General features: G+C 38.5%; 1 protein-coding gene across 1 annotated transcript in view; it reads left to right on the forward strand.

The window, feature by feature from the left end:
- The window catches only part of LOC128864502 (neural cell adhesion molecule 1-A), a 270759-nt gene that overhangs the window by 143638 nt on the left and 108117 nt on the right, over positions 1-19004 (forward strand). The window contains exon 3 of the mRNA XM_054104198.1: positions 5810-5936. Coding sequence (XP_053960173.1) covers positions 5810-5936 — 127 coding nt within the window. The remainder of the gene's footprint in view (positions 1-5809; positions 5937-19004) is intronic.

The raw sequence follows: 19004 nt of genomic DNA on the forward strand, positions 1-19004 counted from the left end.
GAACTTTGTCCTTCCACGATATTTTCATCATCCGCCGATAATACCACATCTCAAAAGCCTGTAATTAATTCAGATTCGTAACCTTTAGTGTCCATGCAGACACACCGTACAACAAAACAGACCAAACGTAACATTTAAGATACCGCAGCAGACGTAATTGAGGAAGCTTCCCCCGCTGCTTCAATCCGACAGCGTTTGTCCATGTTTCGCTAAGCCAACATCCTAGGCACTTAAATCGCGTTACTCTTTGGATCGGATACAGAAATCTTTTGTGATTTATTGAAAGTTTTTTGTAACAACCTTGAATTTGGCTTTTTTGAGTGTTAATATTATGGCCATATTGCGGACTTTTTTCGCTGACTTCTTTAACGAGATATTGCAGGACATTTATTTTGTCAACCAATATTGTGCTGTCATGGGCAAATCGTATATTATTTATTACAATATTTTGCCATTGACTTTTATCCCTAAGTTAATTAATGCCAAAACTTCTTCAAATATATATTCCGAGTATAATCTTAAGAGCACATCCTTGGTGATAAAACACATCCTTGGCGAAATCGGAAATGGGAAATCGCATACAGAATATACATAATATGATAGAGAAGTATGATTATGGAATAAGCCAAGGAACATTTTGGATTCTCGTCAACTAGTAAGGATCTTGTCTTTCTACTTGATTGACGCGATCACCGCTGCAGCGATTTTGACCGATTTTAATAAAGCGCGCCGGCCATTTCTTTCTCTTACTAATCAGCGCCAGTTCGACACACGAAGTGAAGCCAAGCCTTTATCTACCTGATCTGTCAAACACAAAAGAGGAGGTCTGATTTCTCTGTTACCACCAGCTGGTACCGCAGCGAATACTATCAGAGCCGGATCTATTCGGACAACTTTTTCTAGCTAGCAGAGCTGCTGGATCTTTATTCGCTGAGCTATGTCAATATCGTCGTAAAGCTCATACAGCTCACCGTTCCATCGCCTGCGATATTCGCCGTTGCCAACGTGTAAAAGTCCAAAAATCTTGGCCAGAATCTTTCTTTCAAACACTCCAAGCATCGCTTCATCGGATGTTGCCGTCGTCCACGCTTCTACGCCATACGTTAGGAGGGGCATGATGAGGGCCTTGTAGAGTGTTAGTTTTGTACGTCGAGAGAGCACCTTTCTACTCAATTACCTACTTAGTCCAAAGTAGCACTTGTAGGCAAGAGAGATTCTCCGTTGGATTTCAAGGCTGACATTGTTATCGGTGTTAATACTGGTTCCTAAATGAACGAAGTGTAACACTGCTTCAAAGTCATAACTGCCAACAGTGACATGGGTGCCCATACGTGAGTGCGCCGACAGTTTATTTAATGAAAGGTGGTACTTCATATCTCCTACTCATAGAATAGTTAGATACATCACAATGCCACTAGTTACGAACTAGAAACTAGTAATAATGTTTGTTACAATATATTTCCAACTTTACGTGTGGGATTCTGCCACACATGCAAACATGTAACTTTATTTAAGCTTATGCTTTACTAGTCACATCATCATCAGTTTGGGGACACGAAGGGGGCTTACTTGACGTATGCTTATTATTCATTTTATACTCATTAGTGTCATAAACAACGGCGTCAGCGGGAAAATATGGCAAGGCTAGCAGGGCAGGGCGATGGCAAGCTGACAGAATAAGCAGCCAGGCAACCAAGCAGCTGCAGCCTTGTAACAAATACGAAGCCAAACGGGTATGTGTGGCTGTGTTTGCGTGTGCCTGTGCTTAAACTAAAGAAAGTTAATGAGGCATGCGCCATTAAGTATACGCGACAAACGTGTTTGCTTGCATACATACACACCAACATACAGCGATAAATATGTATGTGTGCACATATGGTGCAATATGCAATCATACTTGTGCAGGTATATGTATAAGAATATGTGTAAGTAGGTATATAAATAATTGCGAATATTGAGAGTTGTACAATTTGCCATATTTTTTTACTTTGTTTTGTTGGGCATAGAGATGTGATGCAAATTTCCTGTGCAATCTCTGAATTGGAAAATGGGAAATGTGTTTAGCTCAAGAAAAATAAAGTATAATAATACCTCTTTAATAATCAGCCAAGTTTAACAACAATGCGTTGTAATGCCTCGTCCAGGGATAATACGGAAGTCGTTTGAAAAGTCCGTGCAATGTCAGAGAGATGGCACTACTTTTTAGTTGGTAGCATCACTTGGAAGAACACATACCAAGTTTCGACCAGATCGGTATATTTTTTGTGCTTAGCATTCGTTTGAATCGAGCAAGTCGAGTGATTCTCAAAAAAGTCCTTTTCCATCATGACAATGCACCAGCTCATGCCTCAACAGTTGTGGTCGTAAAATTAGTAGAGATGGATTGGTAGTTTGATGGAAAGCTCTAGGGAGAGACTACAATATATCAAATTACAATACTTGGCAGTATATAAAGATCAGTCTGTGCAATAACAGTCGGTGAAATTAGACCATGTCCTACGGAGACTCTTAGTGTACTGACGCACGTTATTTCGGTAGATTTCCGGATCAAGAAGATGGCAACTATGAGTGCACTTAGGTTAAATGGGGTGGGTCACTGGAAGGAAGAAACGAATGATCACACCAGTCTATTATTGTGACAAGCCCAGTACATCTCGGAGATGGCTCTTTACATCGCTCTAACAGTGACATTCAATAGGAATTTTGCCATTTTTCTCTCAGGAGGAATGGAATAAAGGACTTTTGCTAAACAACTTTCAGACTACTATCTACACTGATGGTTCAAAAATAGATTGTGGTATTGTAGCAGACTTAAAATTGAAGAAAGTGTACGTCTTCTTAATACCCTCAGTATCTTTCAGGCGATAGTACTAGCAATAGGGAAGCTTGTAGGCTACTAATCGAATATATCTCTTTTCTTTCGGATAGCCAAGCTGCAATCTAGGCACTAGATTCCACTACAATAACCTCTAAACTGGTGGAACAAAGTAAAACCACCTTGAGTAAAAACCATAAAGTTACCTTAATCTGGGTCCCAGGACATGGGAACATTGAAGGAAACGAAAAAGCGGACGAACTGGCAAAAGGGGGATCTGCCATGAATAACGCTCTTGCAGAATCGATATTCAGACCATTAGGTGCAGTCAAGAATGCAATTTCCCTAAATTATCTCCGAATCGCGGGTTATAGATGGATAGACCAGACGAAGTGCAAAATTAGTAGAACGTTATGGCCCACCTGCAACCTGAGAAAGTCATCAACATTGATAAACATGAAACGACGGGACGCCTGGAGACTCATGGCAGTGATAACTGGCTTTTGGCCTATCAGGGAACAGCAGCCAAAATGGGTATCCATAACAAAACACGCTATCATAGTTGTAAATAATTGACCATTTCCTCTGTGAATGCCCTGCCATATGGAAGGACCGAATGAAGTCTCGAGCAACTGTCCCGTTTGAATGTCAACAACCTAATAAGGTTCTTAAACAGCACATAGTCAAGTTGGTATAGAGTATGTGGCAATAAAATGGTACGGAAGCGCTAGTTTTATTCTGGAAAAATCACCACTTCAACCAACCCACCAGAGCACATAATTCACTCTAACCATCTGGAAACACTTTCATAAAACTTCAAATTTTAATTGAACTAAATATCAGTTCAGTCCAAAGTTCGTGCGTCTTTTAAAGGTAGTTTTAAAATTAATAAAAAAGATGTTTAAAATATTTATTAATCAATAATATACTTTCCTTCATTATTTACAATGTCTTCCCAACGTTTAGGCAAACTTTTAATTCCCTGCTCAAAAAATTGTTTGTCCTTGGAGCCAAAATACGCTTCGATATCTCTTTTTATAGCTTCTTTTGAGGAGTAGTTCTTTTTACTCATATGGGATTGAAGTCCACGGAAAAGGTGATAATCCCATCCGAGCTCGTTCAGCTTGCCTAATGTTTGCCTTCCGGTATGAGGTCTTGCGTTGTCGTGGTGAAACAAAACTTTGCGTCTATTCACTAAAGACGGTCGATTTTTGTTAACTGCCGCATTCAGGTTTGATAGCTGATGGGAATAATAATCAGCAGTTATGTTCTGGTTTGGTTCCAGAAGTTCATAATAAACAATACCGGCCATATCCCACCAAATAGACAGGAGAATCTTCTTGGGGTGAAGGCCATCTCTAGGAGTCGCTTCTGGTGTTGCAGCTTTATCTAACCATTGGCGTTTGCGAACAGGATTATTGTAAAGGACCCATTTTTCACCACCATTAACGATACGGTTCAAAAAACTTTCATTTTCAAGTTGCAGCAGCTGAGAAAACACATTCACTCTCTGCTGAAGGTTGGCGACGGAAAGTCTATGCGGAACCCATTTTCCCAGCTTTGAAACCTTTCCCAACTGAACCAGGTACCTATGAACTGTTCCCTGCGATGAATTTAACCTCTGAGCTATCATATCGACTGTCAAATTTGGTTCAGCTTCCACGAGTTCGAGCAAGGCGTCGGAGTTAAAGACTTCAGGACGACCAGCGCGCGGGGCATCCTCCACGTCGCAGTTACCATTTCGGAATTTTGAAAACCACTTTTGCGCAGTCCTTCCACTCAAGATATCCTCTCGGTGAACAGTGTTTATTTCTGTAGTAGCAGTTATTGCATTTTTACCACTTTTATTAAAAAAAATACAAAAAATGCCATTTATACGCGTTCGAAGATTCCATTTAATTTTTAACAACACGTGCTTCTATCCACTATTAAAATCATTTGTTGAGTGCACAATATATGAAAGAAAATATAAGTAGTTCCGTTATATTCCGCGAATAATTTTTTGTATGCAAAAATCGTACAAAAGTGAAATTATGGGTAAAATGCGCACGAACTTATGAACTGACCTGATATATAAATTTATTGCTACCGTTCATCCCACATATCACCAAGTTGTACATACTTAATATAAATTATTACTAAAACAGCCGAATAAGCATAAATCTTCAGCAGAAGACCTTAATAGCCAGCACTTTTGCTGAATTTTATTGTATTGGCTATTTAGAATTATTACGCTTACAAATGAATAAAATAAATAAAAATAGTTTTCTTCTAATAAGTGTTTAAGTAAGCCAGTGGGGTTTTTATATTTGCAATAGTGTTGGTGCATTCGTTTTTGTGATAAATAAATGATAAATGATAAAATTGTATCTACTAATATATATTAACTGTTATTAACTGTCAATTACTGCTAATTAATCTTCCTCCAGCATTTTCTAACGTTTTAGTTTTCTTTTCTATTCCTTCAATACCGCTGTCAATTTTTAGATTTATAAATAGCAAACTTTCTCATAAGCAATTTACAATTATGATGTTTTTGTTATACGTGATACGTTTTTGAAACTGACTTTCTTCTACCTTCTCTTTCTTTTCATGCACAACAACAAAACCAATCATGGAATATCGTTCTCTACTTATGCGCAATGATTAACTACAAAATGGACGTTTGAAATTTGCTACCAAACCAAAATAATCAACAACTACAATAAATGCTATTGTCAACTTTCTTAAAACGCGCTCTGACCGCTGCTCTTGCTATCTACGCTTCCATCTCTTATTTCTCCACCTAATACACATACCGCCAAACACACTCACCTTGTCGTATATGCGATTTTCTGGTAATGGCTCTCCCTCTCACATACTTGGATGTGCTTTTGTCTGCATTTGATTGACATTTCATGGCAACCATTACCGTTTTGTATTGCTGCGTGACATGAACGAAAATAATAACAAATAAACAAACATTTACAATGAATGCAACAACAATGATTACAGTGAAAACAAAGGACATCGATGCCGTGGAAGGCAAATCCGTCTCACTGCCCTGTCCGATTAGTGCGCCGTTGAGTGACGTTTATATGGTCCTATGGTTTCGCGATAATGCTGGTATACCTTTATACAGGTAAGTCTAAATAGAAAAGTTTCTGCTTTGATTTTAAGACAATAAACCACTGGTATTTTATTTGGAAAAGGCGTGAAAAGTTTATCAGCACTGACACGCTGACACACGACGCTAATAATAACTTTAATTTCATATTCAAAAAGAAAGTTTAATAATTGTCAAGAAAGTGAGAACCTCACGCGACGCTAATGGCACATCAAATGTTGTTATTTTTATTGTTATAGTACAACTTGTTGTATTGTATTTTGTTGTTATAATCGTAAGGCAGCGTGTTGTTGCCACTAATTTTATTTATTATAACATTTCTTTACCCGCCAACATGATTTATTGCATGAATTATGTACATCGAACCAAAAGCCCCTTCCTCCATAAGTCAACTTTTCTGAGTGCCTACATGTAGTGACATCCATGCATAACGCGCTTACATATGTGCGATACACATACATACCCCTACATATACACATGCATACACACGTATATTTCATATAAACATTTGCACATAAATGTTTGTACACTTGTGCCAGCCTACATGAGTTATTCACACACGCAATACGTGTTTCGGTGCTGTGCCGCAACACTCTGCATGTGGCATGCCACAAATTTTGTCGTATTTTTTCTGCGTCAGCTAAGTTGAAATCAAGAAAATATTTATTATATCGCCACATTGCTGCGGAAGATGCAAAGGAAATTGCACTTCGCCAGTTGGATATGAGTGGCAACGCAGTTAGTGCGCGGCGCAGGGTACAGCGAGTTAAGCGTTGCAACATTTGAAGTGCAGCGGCACTCAGCCACGTCTGCATGTATGAATAGGGCGATGAAGTACATCGAGAGAAATACTTACCATATTTCACGTAATGACTTGTTTCAAAAACTTTATTCTAGATCCATAATTACTTTTACTGGCAAAAATTTTGAGAAAAATTTACTTCCACAACTTGTATTAGCAATTACCTATTTACAGAGTGCGTACAGCATTTTAGGAAAACTTGAGAGTAAAACTAATTAGCTTTTTTGAACAAAATTTAATGAAACTTGGCGAAGTTTTTAACCAATATTGCTTTGTTGCATGTCTTATATATCAATAAAATTATTGAATAAAATTTCCACTAGCTGCAATAAACGCCTTGGTTCGGGGCCACTAACGATTGTATGAGCGACTCAAATGCTCCTCATTCATAGTGACCATAGCGGAGAGAGAAGAAATGGTGTCATAAGCGATGCACAGTCGGAAAGCGTGTCGAAATCGTGAAATTATAATTCGAAAGTAATTCATTGAATTTCTTAACTCAATGTTGCTTTCCATCGAAAATACTGTAATCATCAATCGTGTTCTTTGAATACCATAAAGTCACTCGTGCAGAAATTCGTGACTTGCGGGAATGTTTCAACAGTACCAACGTCAGCGAATGCGTGCATCGCGGAGTTGACAGCTCATAAAGGCTATCTCTTAGGATCTCGTACCATCTATTCGCCATGGTTTATCAGTGCAATATCCCGAGTTATGAAGAAATACTTAAATTTGTTCCCCCGTAAAGTGCAATTGGTGGTCGAAAGTTGACTGCCTCTGAATAAGCCACGACTCTTGGAATATTGGCAGAAAGATGCTTGAATTGGCGCAAAACGAACAAGATTTTTGGAATCGACTCATCATTGGTTTGTTGCACTTTTAGCGGAGAGGTTAATAAGCAAAATTGTCAGTTCTGGGTCACTGAAAATCCTCGAATCGTGCATGAATAATAGGAGCAGGTTGCGCTACGAACATTTTCGGGTCATTATTTTTCGAGGATGACAAAGGTCATACTGTAATTGTCAACGGTGATCGATATTGGTTCATGATCAATGAATTGTCATAGCCATCGATTGAAGAAACCCAGTTGGGGGATTACTGTTCATCTCTATAGGCCAATATTTAGGCCGAAATCCACACCTTAACCACAGAAATTCTTCAAGGCCTTATGAAAAATGTAGTAAAAATAGCCTATAGTATATGTGCGTTACTGGGGCTTCTGAGCATCCTCCCGATATGTATACGGTAATTGTCCCTATAAATTGTGATATATCAAATAAAATTTGAAATCCGAAATCCACACCTTAACCACAGAAATTCTTCAAGGCCTTATGAAAAATGTAGTAAAAATAGCCTATAGTATATGTGCGTTACTGGGGCTTCTGAGCATCCTCCCGATATGTATACGGTAATTGTCCCTATAAATTGTGATATATCAAATAAAATTTTAACCGGAGCAGCCGAAACAAGTACATTTTTCACTAAATTATTTATAGTTGTCTCGTTTCTAGTGTGAGGAATATTGGCAAAGTGTATAAATATTAGCAAAAGAGTACTTTGAAATCGACTTCGATTAAATTTTGTATAGGCCAGAAAATTCAAAAATTCAAAAGCTATTTACATATATGGGCCGCAAATAGCTTCTGAATTGTTATTTGAGCATGAAGGAGCTGAGAAAACTGATTTCACGATAGTTGGCGCCCATTACAGCATCTCTGCGTAATTTGTAAACCCAACAGTGCACTTCTACAGTCTAGTACTCAGTTAGCCACTGCTTCATCGTGTCTTTTTTCAATAGCTTAAATGACATCTCATTAGCACCCGCCGTTTTGTTGTAATTGGATACCGATTTTGTACTCCAAGACTATTTGCTTAAGTTTTTCATCCTCCCGGTGGCTTTTGTATTTTCCATCATTTAGCAGAGTGACAAATGTAGTTCGACAATGCGGAACATTTTTACAATGCTTTCTTCTTCGAATACTTACAGATATCGGGCTCGTTTTTATTTCGGAGAGCACATCTTAGACCGTTTTTCTATATTCCTCCAATAACTTTTGTTGTGGCTGATCTCCCTTTAATCTGGAAGGTGTTGTTGAGGCGTTCTTTATCGCACAAGTTATTTTTATTTACCAGGTTTAAAAATAGCCAATTACTTCATAGGGATTAGAGTTTGACAAAGCTGAGATCTAGTTAGATTTTGGTTTACCAGCTTGGATCAATTAAAGTATATCAGTATCTAAAGGGTGATCAGTTTAGAGGTACCGGATTTTAAATTGAAATTGTAACAAAAATTAAAACTTATTGGGCAATCTTCATTATTTTTGTGTAGAACCATTCATGACATTTATTTTCAATAGAAAATCCCTTTCAAATGTTGGACGCAACTGCGCCGTAATTCGACCATCCGTAAACACAAATTTTGAATGACTCACTGAAGGACTTTACATACCCCCACAAATAAAAGCCCAAAGGGGTGATATGATATCACCGATATCACATGATCTTGGTGGCCATTCCACTGGTCCGAGATGCGAGACAAACTGCTCACCGAAACGAAGACGCAGTAAATCTATTGTTTCATGTGCTATTTGGCAAGTATCGCCTTATGGCGCCTTGTTGGAACCAAATATTGTGGAGTTCACGGCCTTCAATTTCCAGCATCATAAATTCTATCAGAGTTTATTATGGCGCGATAGCGTTCGCCAATCGCTGTTACATTGCCACCATCCAAGGTCTTTGAAGAAATATGGGCCAATGATTTCTCCAGCCCACAGGGCGCACCAAACGGTTGTTTTCAATTAATGTAATGGCTGCTCTTGAATAGCTTCGTGTTGCTCTTCAGCCCAAATATGGCAATTTCGCTTGGTGATGTAGCCATTTACTCAAAAATAGGCCTCGTCGCTGAATAATATTCGGGTCCCCATATGCGAATTTCCGACGGGTTTTTCAAGAGATCAACGACTGAAATTGTGATGCTTAAGAAGATCAGTCGGCTTCAAATCTTAGCCGGCTACCCAAGTAGTGCCATAAAATAGACCAAGTTGTTGAAATCGGCGCCGAATCGATTCTTCGGGGTCTTTGACAAAGCTCTCATTCTCTTCGCTTCATGCTGTAAGTGGTTTAATCGGTCGAGTATCATCCGATTGTATTATATACAAATATTCTCAATTTTGCCGATGGTTTGCCGAATAGTGCGTTTGATAGGAGAGTTATAGTATGTACACCATAAGTTAGAATGCGCGTGCGATGATTTTTTTCACATGATATTGTACGATTTGTAAACGTTGTTGAGGCGTAAGTCTTTCCATGATAAAAACGCCAATAAATATTGAACAAAACGTTCCCGATGTTAAGCTGGGAAAGAGATTAATACAAAGGTAAATCGCCACTGTTGGTCGTCATCCTATAATCCAAGCCTTTTTCCACCTGTCTGGCTCTTCCTTCTCTCCTTTTCCCCTCCGCTCTCCCTGTATGGTATCACAACGGACAAATTTTGAATTTTTGTCCAAGTAGGCCCTTCGCAAGGGCAGCCATTTAAGCTAACCTAATCTATGTGGCCGCCGTAAACGAATGGGTTAGTGCGTGACTACCATTCGGAATTCACAGAGGGAACATAAGTTCGAATCTCGGTGAAACACCAAAATTAAGAAAAAGTTTTTTCTAATAGCGGTCGCCCCTCGTCAGGCAATGGCAAACCTCCGAGTCTATTTCTGCCATGAAAAAGCTCCTCATAAAAATATCTGCCGTTCGGAGTCGGCTTGAAACTGTAGGTCCCTCCATTTGTGGGGCATCATCAAGACACACGCCACAAATAGGAGGAGGAGCTCAGTCAAAAACCCAAAAAAGGGTGTGCGCGCCAATTATAAAATAAATAAACCTAAGCTGTTAGTAGACAGTTCGTACACCGATCAACATATCTCGATAAGATATCGCCAATTCTTTTGCTTAAATACACAAAAAGCTCATTGAAGGTTTTATATTTTTTCATTGCTGGTATTTTATGTCATAGTTTATACTGAAAATTCATTGTGTTCCTCAACTAGGTACCCCTATTAGGTAGGTAAGTAGATAGGTGCCGATCCATTGTGAAAACACAGTAGCATTTTAGTTTCTACTCCTCATTAAATCACTTTGTTTTAAGTGCAAACCCATTGATCTGGCTGAGACTTAGTATGACACGATGACACGATAAGCTAATATAGCTAAACCTAGTGGCAGGCCACGCGGGACAGTGACAAAGAAGATGCGTGATAGTCTCTTCCTCCTCTTCATTCTTGCAGCTTTTGCACTAGTCGAAAGGAGATACATTCAATCTTTGAGCATATCGACACAGGGAGACAATGGTCTGTGATCAAGAAAACTGCCAACTACAGTTAGCAAGGGATTAGGGCCGAACGAGGTAGAGAATGCGAGCTAAGGGAAAGGACAGTCAGTTGTTGATTGTCATCGGTCGCGCACGGTTGGGTCGTTAGTTTAGAGTTCTGTTATTGAGTGTAATATTACTTTTATTACTATTTTAATACCCAATAAATTGACTTTGATTATTACCACCATTGAACTTACGCGTTTCATTCTTTCGGCTATTCTGATACAACTCCGTTTGAGACGCGCCTTTGAGTGCCTGACGTCCCATTTTGTCCAAATTATTTTTGTAGCGTTACGTGTCAAATTATCAACCCATCTTTCTGAAGTGGCAATGCCTCCTATATCTCTCAGTTTGTAGGTTGAGAGGGTTATACATACATACAATCTCCATTCCAAGAGGGTGGCGAGCGCGAGCACTCGCTCTCGCTAATTTTTCTGCCTTGGAGTTCCCTGGTCACTATGCCCTGGCGTCCGTATAAAATGGATGCGGAAATATTCCGTAACCCGATAAGGGATACCCGGCATTTGCGAGTAATGATGGAATTAGTAAGAGATTTAATCGCAGTTTGGCTATTGGAGTAAAAATGTAAGATTTCTCTAAAACGGCTAACCAAACAGTTACCTCATTAATGTCGAAAATTCCAGCTTGAAATATGCTATAGTAATTAGGAAGTCGAGCCGAAACGCTTACGAGGTGTGTTCAAAAAATAAGGTGAGGTTTCAGATTTGACTGGCTACGTACATTCGACTTTCGATTATTATTTTTTTTTATATTGATACACTCGTCTCGAGGGTATGCTTACGGTTTTAGCAATATAGGTTGCTTAGTTTCTTCGTGAGAGGCATAAATAAGACAAGTGTTTTGCGTGTTCGGCGGTTTTCTGCTATCGAAAAAAAATTGATAAAATGTTGTGTTAAAAATGGAATTAAGTGCTCAAAAACACTTGAAATGTTGACAGTGGCATACGGTGAGAGTACTATGAGTCAAAAAAATATTTACAAGTGGTACAAGATTTTCACCGAAAGTCAAGAAGATGTGAATGACGACGTTCGCTCTGAATGCCCCAGCACATCAAGAACCGATGAAAATGTTGAGGAAGTGAAGAAAATTGTTATAGAGAATCCTCGAATCATAATTAGAGAAGTTTCTGAGGATGTCGGCATATCGGTTGGTTCATGGCATACAATCTTTTCGGAAATTTTGGGCATGAAGCTGGTAGCAGCGAAGTTGAAACCTTCTTTTTGTGAATACACCTCGCTCTTACCTTTGTCAATGAAATTTATATCTCTTTTTAAGCAAGACAACAACAACAACAACAAAATAAAAATGTACAGACTTTTAAGAAGTTGCTTAGTGGTATTTTTCTTAATTCGTGTCCTGCCACGTATTCCCTACCATTTAATATATATTAAAATTAATAAAAAATAAACACCAAATTGAATCATGTGGTTGTTTCGCAATGTTTCCGTTAAAAGGAAGTCGAGAAAATGGCTCCATTGCCTGTTTAAAAATTGATTTCTGTGGTAAACGGCTTTGCGAAACTTTTTACCGCATTAATTGCCGTTTAACTCTGCTTCTGGTAAAATGCTGCTAAGACGCATGTTCATTCCATAGGCTTACCCAGTTTCATTCAATTAGAATCTACCCAATTTTTTCATCAAATTAAAACATATCAACTTTTCCTTATATTCTCCGTGTACGAGTAATAACCATTTTGGCATGGCCCACTCAAAACTCTTACGGCTCTCTGACTACTGTGCCGCTTCACTGCCTGCTTAAGGGCCCATAAGCTACGCTACATATCAGCTGGCTTGATGGCTGACTGCCCTGACGCTACAGCGTCGAAAGTATGCAAATGCATGAATGTACGCCGACGAACATTTAGCCGGCCGAAAAACGAATGGCTTAAGGTGTCGTTGAAGGCAAGAAGGGAGGAACGACGATGACGCGACATCAAGGCAGGCAAGCATGCAGCTATAGAAGCAGCTGCGTGCATGAAGTCGGCCGAGCGGATTGCGAATTGACGGGAACATGTGAAAATGTGAATGTGTAGGACGCTACGCTTGCAATATTGCTGGCTTTCGAGTGTGTGTGTGTGTTTATGTGCAAGCGTAACGCCTACAGCGTATACTACTACTGCTTGGCATTACAGTTGCTCTGGCCGTGTTTAGCTGTTGTTATTCTCTCCACTGCAGTGGGCATTTGATTGTGTTGCTTGTTTCTTATTGTTGGCCGTACTGTTGCTGTTGCTGAGTTTTACGCTAAGTGTGTAACAACTTAATTGCATGTAAATCCTAAGTTGTTAACCCAATTCGCTACTTCCACCCGGTCTATGAAAGCTAAGTTGCAACAATAGCAATAATAACTAAACAAAGGCAAAACTGAATGGAGAGCAACAAAAATAATGAAAGTATACAATGGTATGCATGCAACAGCAACAAATGACGCAAGTCTACAAAAAATAATAACAACAACAAGCATGTTACATTAACTTAATAATAGTTCTTAGAAGGCAAAGTCGTTCTTCGCTTGCTGCCGTTCTTAAGTTCACAACGCCAAACAAATTTATATGTACACGCGAATGTGTTTATAGGTATGTATGTGTGTAACAATGTGCGTTTAGACATTTCGGTTTAGTTTCCATTTCATTGCATATGTGCCAAGGCATTCGCGTTTGAGTAGTTTGACACTTGAACGAAAGAGAGTAACACAAAAATTACCGTGCGTAAACAAAGTAAAGGAAATAAAATAACAAAAGGCGACCGAAAAAGAGATAATGCTATAGAATTTATAGTAAATATTTTCCGAAGCCAATTGTTGCATTCGTTAGGAATTGTCGTGTTCGCTCTTTTTATTATAATTTCGATCGATTCTCGACGGTTTGTTCTTCGATCTGGTTGATTCCTCAACTAACCATTTTAGACCTTAATATCTAAAAATGTTCCATATACTTGTATTTTTAATTGAGGTTTACACCTTTTATTGCGTGTTTGATGTTGTTTCACAAATGGAGGGACCGACAGTTTTAAGTCGATTCCGAATGGCAGATGACTTGTTTTTATGAGGACCTTTTTCATGGCAGGAATACGTTTGCCATTGCCTGCCGCGGGGCGACCGCTATTTGAAACAATTTTTTCTTTCATTGATTTGGTGTTTCGCGCACGGAGATTCCTTCTTGTGCACCTCACCAATTCATAAAAATGAAAAATTTAATGTACGCGAGTTAGCAAAGAAATGTAAGACCAGCAAAACTCAAGCTGTTTGCATCATCAAAAACAAAGACCAAATATTACGTTTGTGGAACACTGATGTCGATACGAAGAGAAAAAGGAGTCTGCTAAATCACAAAGATCTTAATATTGATAAGTTGTGCTAGGAATGGCTTGTGAAGGCACAAAATAAAGACATTCCTTTGTCACTTATAAGGAGCAAAGCTAAAGTAGTGGGACTCAGTGGGACTCAATTACGACGATTCTAGTGCATCATCCATCAAGACGATGTCCAAAGCTGTACTAAAAAGCTATCGTATTTGATTGAAGGATTTGATTTACGAAACATTTATAATGCAGATGGGATTGACTTGGTTTTCCGAGCATTGCCTGATGAAGCATTTGCATTAAAAGGTGATAAATGCATAGATGGAAAAATGGCTAAGGACAGGCTCACGATTTTACACTGAGCCAATATGGCTGGAGAAAGAGAACTCCCTTTTGTCATTCAGAAAATTTGCAAGACCTCGCGCATTTCGCAACATAAATTTGAACAATTCCCCCATTACGTGGCGATCAAACAAAAAGGCTTGGATGACGTTTGATTTGATGACAGATTTTCTCATGCAGTTCGATAGAAAAGTTCAACTTCAACAGCGGAGCGTCGTTCTATTTCTAGATAATGCGGCTTCCCAACCTCGTGATCTAAAACTGAAAAATGTGAAAGCTATTTATCTCCCAGCAAACACAATAGCATTTTGTCAGCCCTTTGACCAAAGTCAAAGATCATGTAAAGGGTGGTTAAGTTTAAAGGGCCGATATTGATTTTAAACAAAACACCATTTTTTTGGGAAATTATTGTCGTTTCTCTCTATTATGATAATACTGGTATGGCTCAATTACGTAGGGAACAAAATATCGGCATAATGGCCGCCGCGGCCTCGGCGGCACACCTCCATCCGATGGTCCAAATTTTCGATGACGCTGAGGCATAATTGAGGTTCTATGCCGTTAATTTGCCGAATGATCTCATCCTTTAGCTTCTGAATTGTTGCTGGCTCATCTACGTACACCTTTTCCTTCAAATAACTCCAAACAAAGAAGTCCAACAGTGCCGTTGTCGTTTAGGTGTGGTTCACATTCAACATCGGCCTTTAAAATTTAACCACCCTTGATAAATCGTTATTTTTAAAACACACTTTGTTTCGGATGGAAGAGACAAATTCTGCTATGGAGTTGTCAAAATCAGTCAATTTATTAAATCTTGTTTAATTCATACACAAAGCGTGGGAGCAAGTGAGCCCACAGACAATACAAAATTGTTTCATTAAAGCTGGGTTTGGGAAAACAGATATGCCCACTAATGATAGCGGTTGGACTCCAAAAGATGGGGTTCCGCTATCAGCATTTGCTCAGTTCTCCAACGCTATTAATCGAGTTCAGTGCGAAAGCCAATTTGGAATGGAAGACTACTATACCTTAACTCAGATAGTGAAATATTAATTAATGATGAAGATTTGGAAAATATCAATACTGAAGTGGTAATTTTTTCTCAAGAATCGTTGGCCATCTCGCCTGAAGATGAAATAGAATATGAGATTGACGACTAGTTAACTTCCTATAAAGAGGCTTATTTAGAGATAAGAAAACTAAAAGCTTTTTCTCTGAAACACAATGACCTTAAGGGTCATAATGCAAATACTTCTTCAAAATGTTTAAATACAGACGTTTGCCCATTTTAGCATCAATAAAAAAGATTTTTCCTACTCCAGATGCAGATATGCATCCCCAAACTATTGCATTTCCTACTCCATGCTTGACGGTAGGAATACGATTTTTTTTCATTCTGTTCTGTTTTTCCCTTCCGCCAAACTTTTGGAGGGCCATCTGATCCAGAACATTAAACTTCGACTCATCATTATAGGGCCTGCGGCGTGCCAGTCTGCTATGATAACCAGTTTTACGCAGGAAATTAAAGACTGTTTATGGGGTTATTTTTTTATGCAAAGACTCTTGAATATTTCCCTTAGTTTGGGATTTTGCGCGACTGATGCTACTAGGTTGCGGTCCGCACATGAAGTTAATATTTTTCGTCTTCCGGCTTGGTGATGATTAGCTTCCAATTTACCAGTATTAACGTAATTAGTAATAACACTTTAAACCGTAGAATGCGATTTACCAATATGTTTTGCTGATTTCGCGCAGAGACTTGTTTTCCATGTACAATTTAATAACAATTTTACGCATTTCTAATGGTAAATCGCCACTTCGCTGAATTTTGTCACTTTCCATCCAGATATTACACGCAACTGAAACTGAATCGGCGATAAAAACTAAGAAAAGCATATTTTATTTCGTTTTCAGCAATATTAGTAGACAAAAAAAAATCAAACGAGTTTTACTGTTACTTTTGCACCAACAATGTCATGAGCTGAGAGTGTAAGAACACATGTTTTCCAGCATTTTGCTACGTCTGCCTGCTTTCTTCGGAACCCTTCAGTGTGAATTGAAATAACTAAAGTTTTGTTTTCGGCAATTCATTAAGAATGTAACATTCTTACAGTGAACCAAAAGAAATACCTATATTGTCACAGCAAATATTTTGCGAAAAGCTAAAGTTTTTTACGTACTCTGTGGGCAAAAAGTAAGGTGAATTTATTTGTCAAACTTCGCGGGATTAAAATTTCGCTCTAGTTATTTTTTTCGTGAGTTGGCAGCACTGTTAATAACATCTGGGCCAACTTTCATGTGAATGTCATTATCAGTAATATATTTACGCTTGTGTTTACCAAACGACCAAGAGTGCATTTTTCGATTTTTACAATGTCTGATTTGATTGAGCAGAGAAGTGCCAACAAATTTTGTTTGCGGAATGAAATTTCGGCTGCGGAAACGTTTAGCATGTTGCAAAAGGCATTTGGTGATTCGACCATGTCGCAGAAATATACTTATAAGTGGTACAAAGACTTCAAAGAGGGTCGAGAACGTGTTGATGACTTGGAGCGCTCCGGACGACCATCGAAGTCAACAGATGACCAACACGTCAAAAATCGTCGGTTGACTGTTAAAGACCTCACTGATATTCCGGAAGGATCTGTTAAATCCATTTGGAAAGACCATTTGGGCCTACGAAAAGTCAAATCTCGTTTGGTACCGAAAACTCTCAATTTCTTGGAAAAAAGTCGTTGCGTTGATGTGTGTGAAACAATACTTTCAGACTATCAGGACAAGCTCAAATGCATCATTACGGGAGATGAGACTTGGATTTATGCTTACGACCCTGAAACAACCGACCAATCAAGCGAATATCGTGCTAAAGGCGAGGCCAGACCGAAAAGAGCACGTCAAAGTTGTTCAAAAATAAAGGTCATGATGACAGTTATTGTCGATTTTCGTGGTGTGGTGCACTATGAATTCCTTCCACCTGGCCAAACTGTTAATAAGGAATATTATTTGAGTGATATGCGTCGTTAACGTGAAGCAATTCGTCTAAAAAGACCAGAATTATCACGATAATGCGCCGTCTCACACTGCACACTCGTTCTTCGTGACCATTTCGCCAAAAATTCCACGCATATCGTTCCGCAACCACTTTATTCGCCTGATTTGGCTCCGTGTGACTTCTGGCTATTCCCAAAACTCAAGAGACCACTCCGGGGAACGCGTTTCGAGTCGATTGAGGAGATAAAAGCTGAATCGAAGAAGGTGCTGATGGCCATACCGGAAATGGACTATTTGGCATGTTTCGAGGATTTGAAAAATCGTTGGCATAAGTGTATTTCATCGAGAGGTGATTATTTTGAAGGGGATGAAATTGCTTTACAAGAATAAATAAAGATTTTTCATTTTACAACCAAATTCACCTTACTTTTTGCCCACTGTATGTAGTAGTTCGTATCTCAATTGCATTTTTGTTGATTTATAAAAATGTAAAAAAAAAAACTAGAACTTTCCACTTATGATTTAAGTCGACGCCGTGGACACCACTGTTTAAGTTTCTCCCTTGAAACTATAAAGTTCTTTCAAAAACAATTTTTTACTTTATTTTATAAAAGCTTACTTACATAGATAACAAAATTCACCGTTTAAGCGAAAAAAGATAAATAATTGGCTGTTCTGCTGAAAATACACTTGCCAACATAAAATCATTTCAATTTGCAGCTTTGGAAGTGAATCTTCAGTTATAACAGGTGGCACAAAATTAATCATCCAATTTTGGTTTTGTTTTTTTTTTTGAGTAACACTTTTACTGATTAAAAAATGATTTTGGGTTATGGGTTATCTTTATTTTTACTTTTTCGTGCTCCATTGCTTATCTGCTTCAATATTGTAGCTGTTTAGTTCAAGAGTGTCAGATATGATTGACGTGCGACGACATTTGCAAAAGTTAGAAATCTTCCGATAAGATGATTTATTTTGCGCCACCTTGTACTTACAACTGCTTTCTATTAATTCGTCTAAGTAACAAATAATAAATTCCAATATTTACATTCACAGTAGTTTTTCTATTAAAGTTTCATTAAAACTTCGTCCACACAAATACGCTAACAAATGATTCATTTGCAACCTCCCTGTGCTATCTAACTCGCTGCTAATGCTTTCAAATGATATCATACTTTTTAGGCTCGTGAGTTGAGCTTGTGTGAAAGAGTAAACTTTTGTTTTAGGCAATTTGTTGTTGTATATTACAATAATTTTTCCTTAAC

Source organism: Anastrepha ludens, chromosome 5 (genome assembly GCF_028408465.1).
Source record: "Anastrepha ludens isolate Willacy chromosome 5, idAnaLude1.1, whole genome shotgun sequence".
NCBI lineage: Eukaryota > Metazoa > Arthropoda > Insecta > Diptera > Tephritidae > Anastrepha > Anastrepha ludens.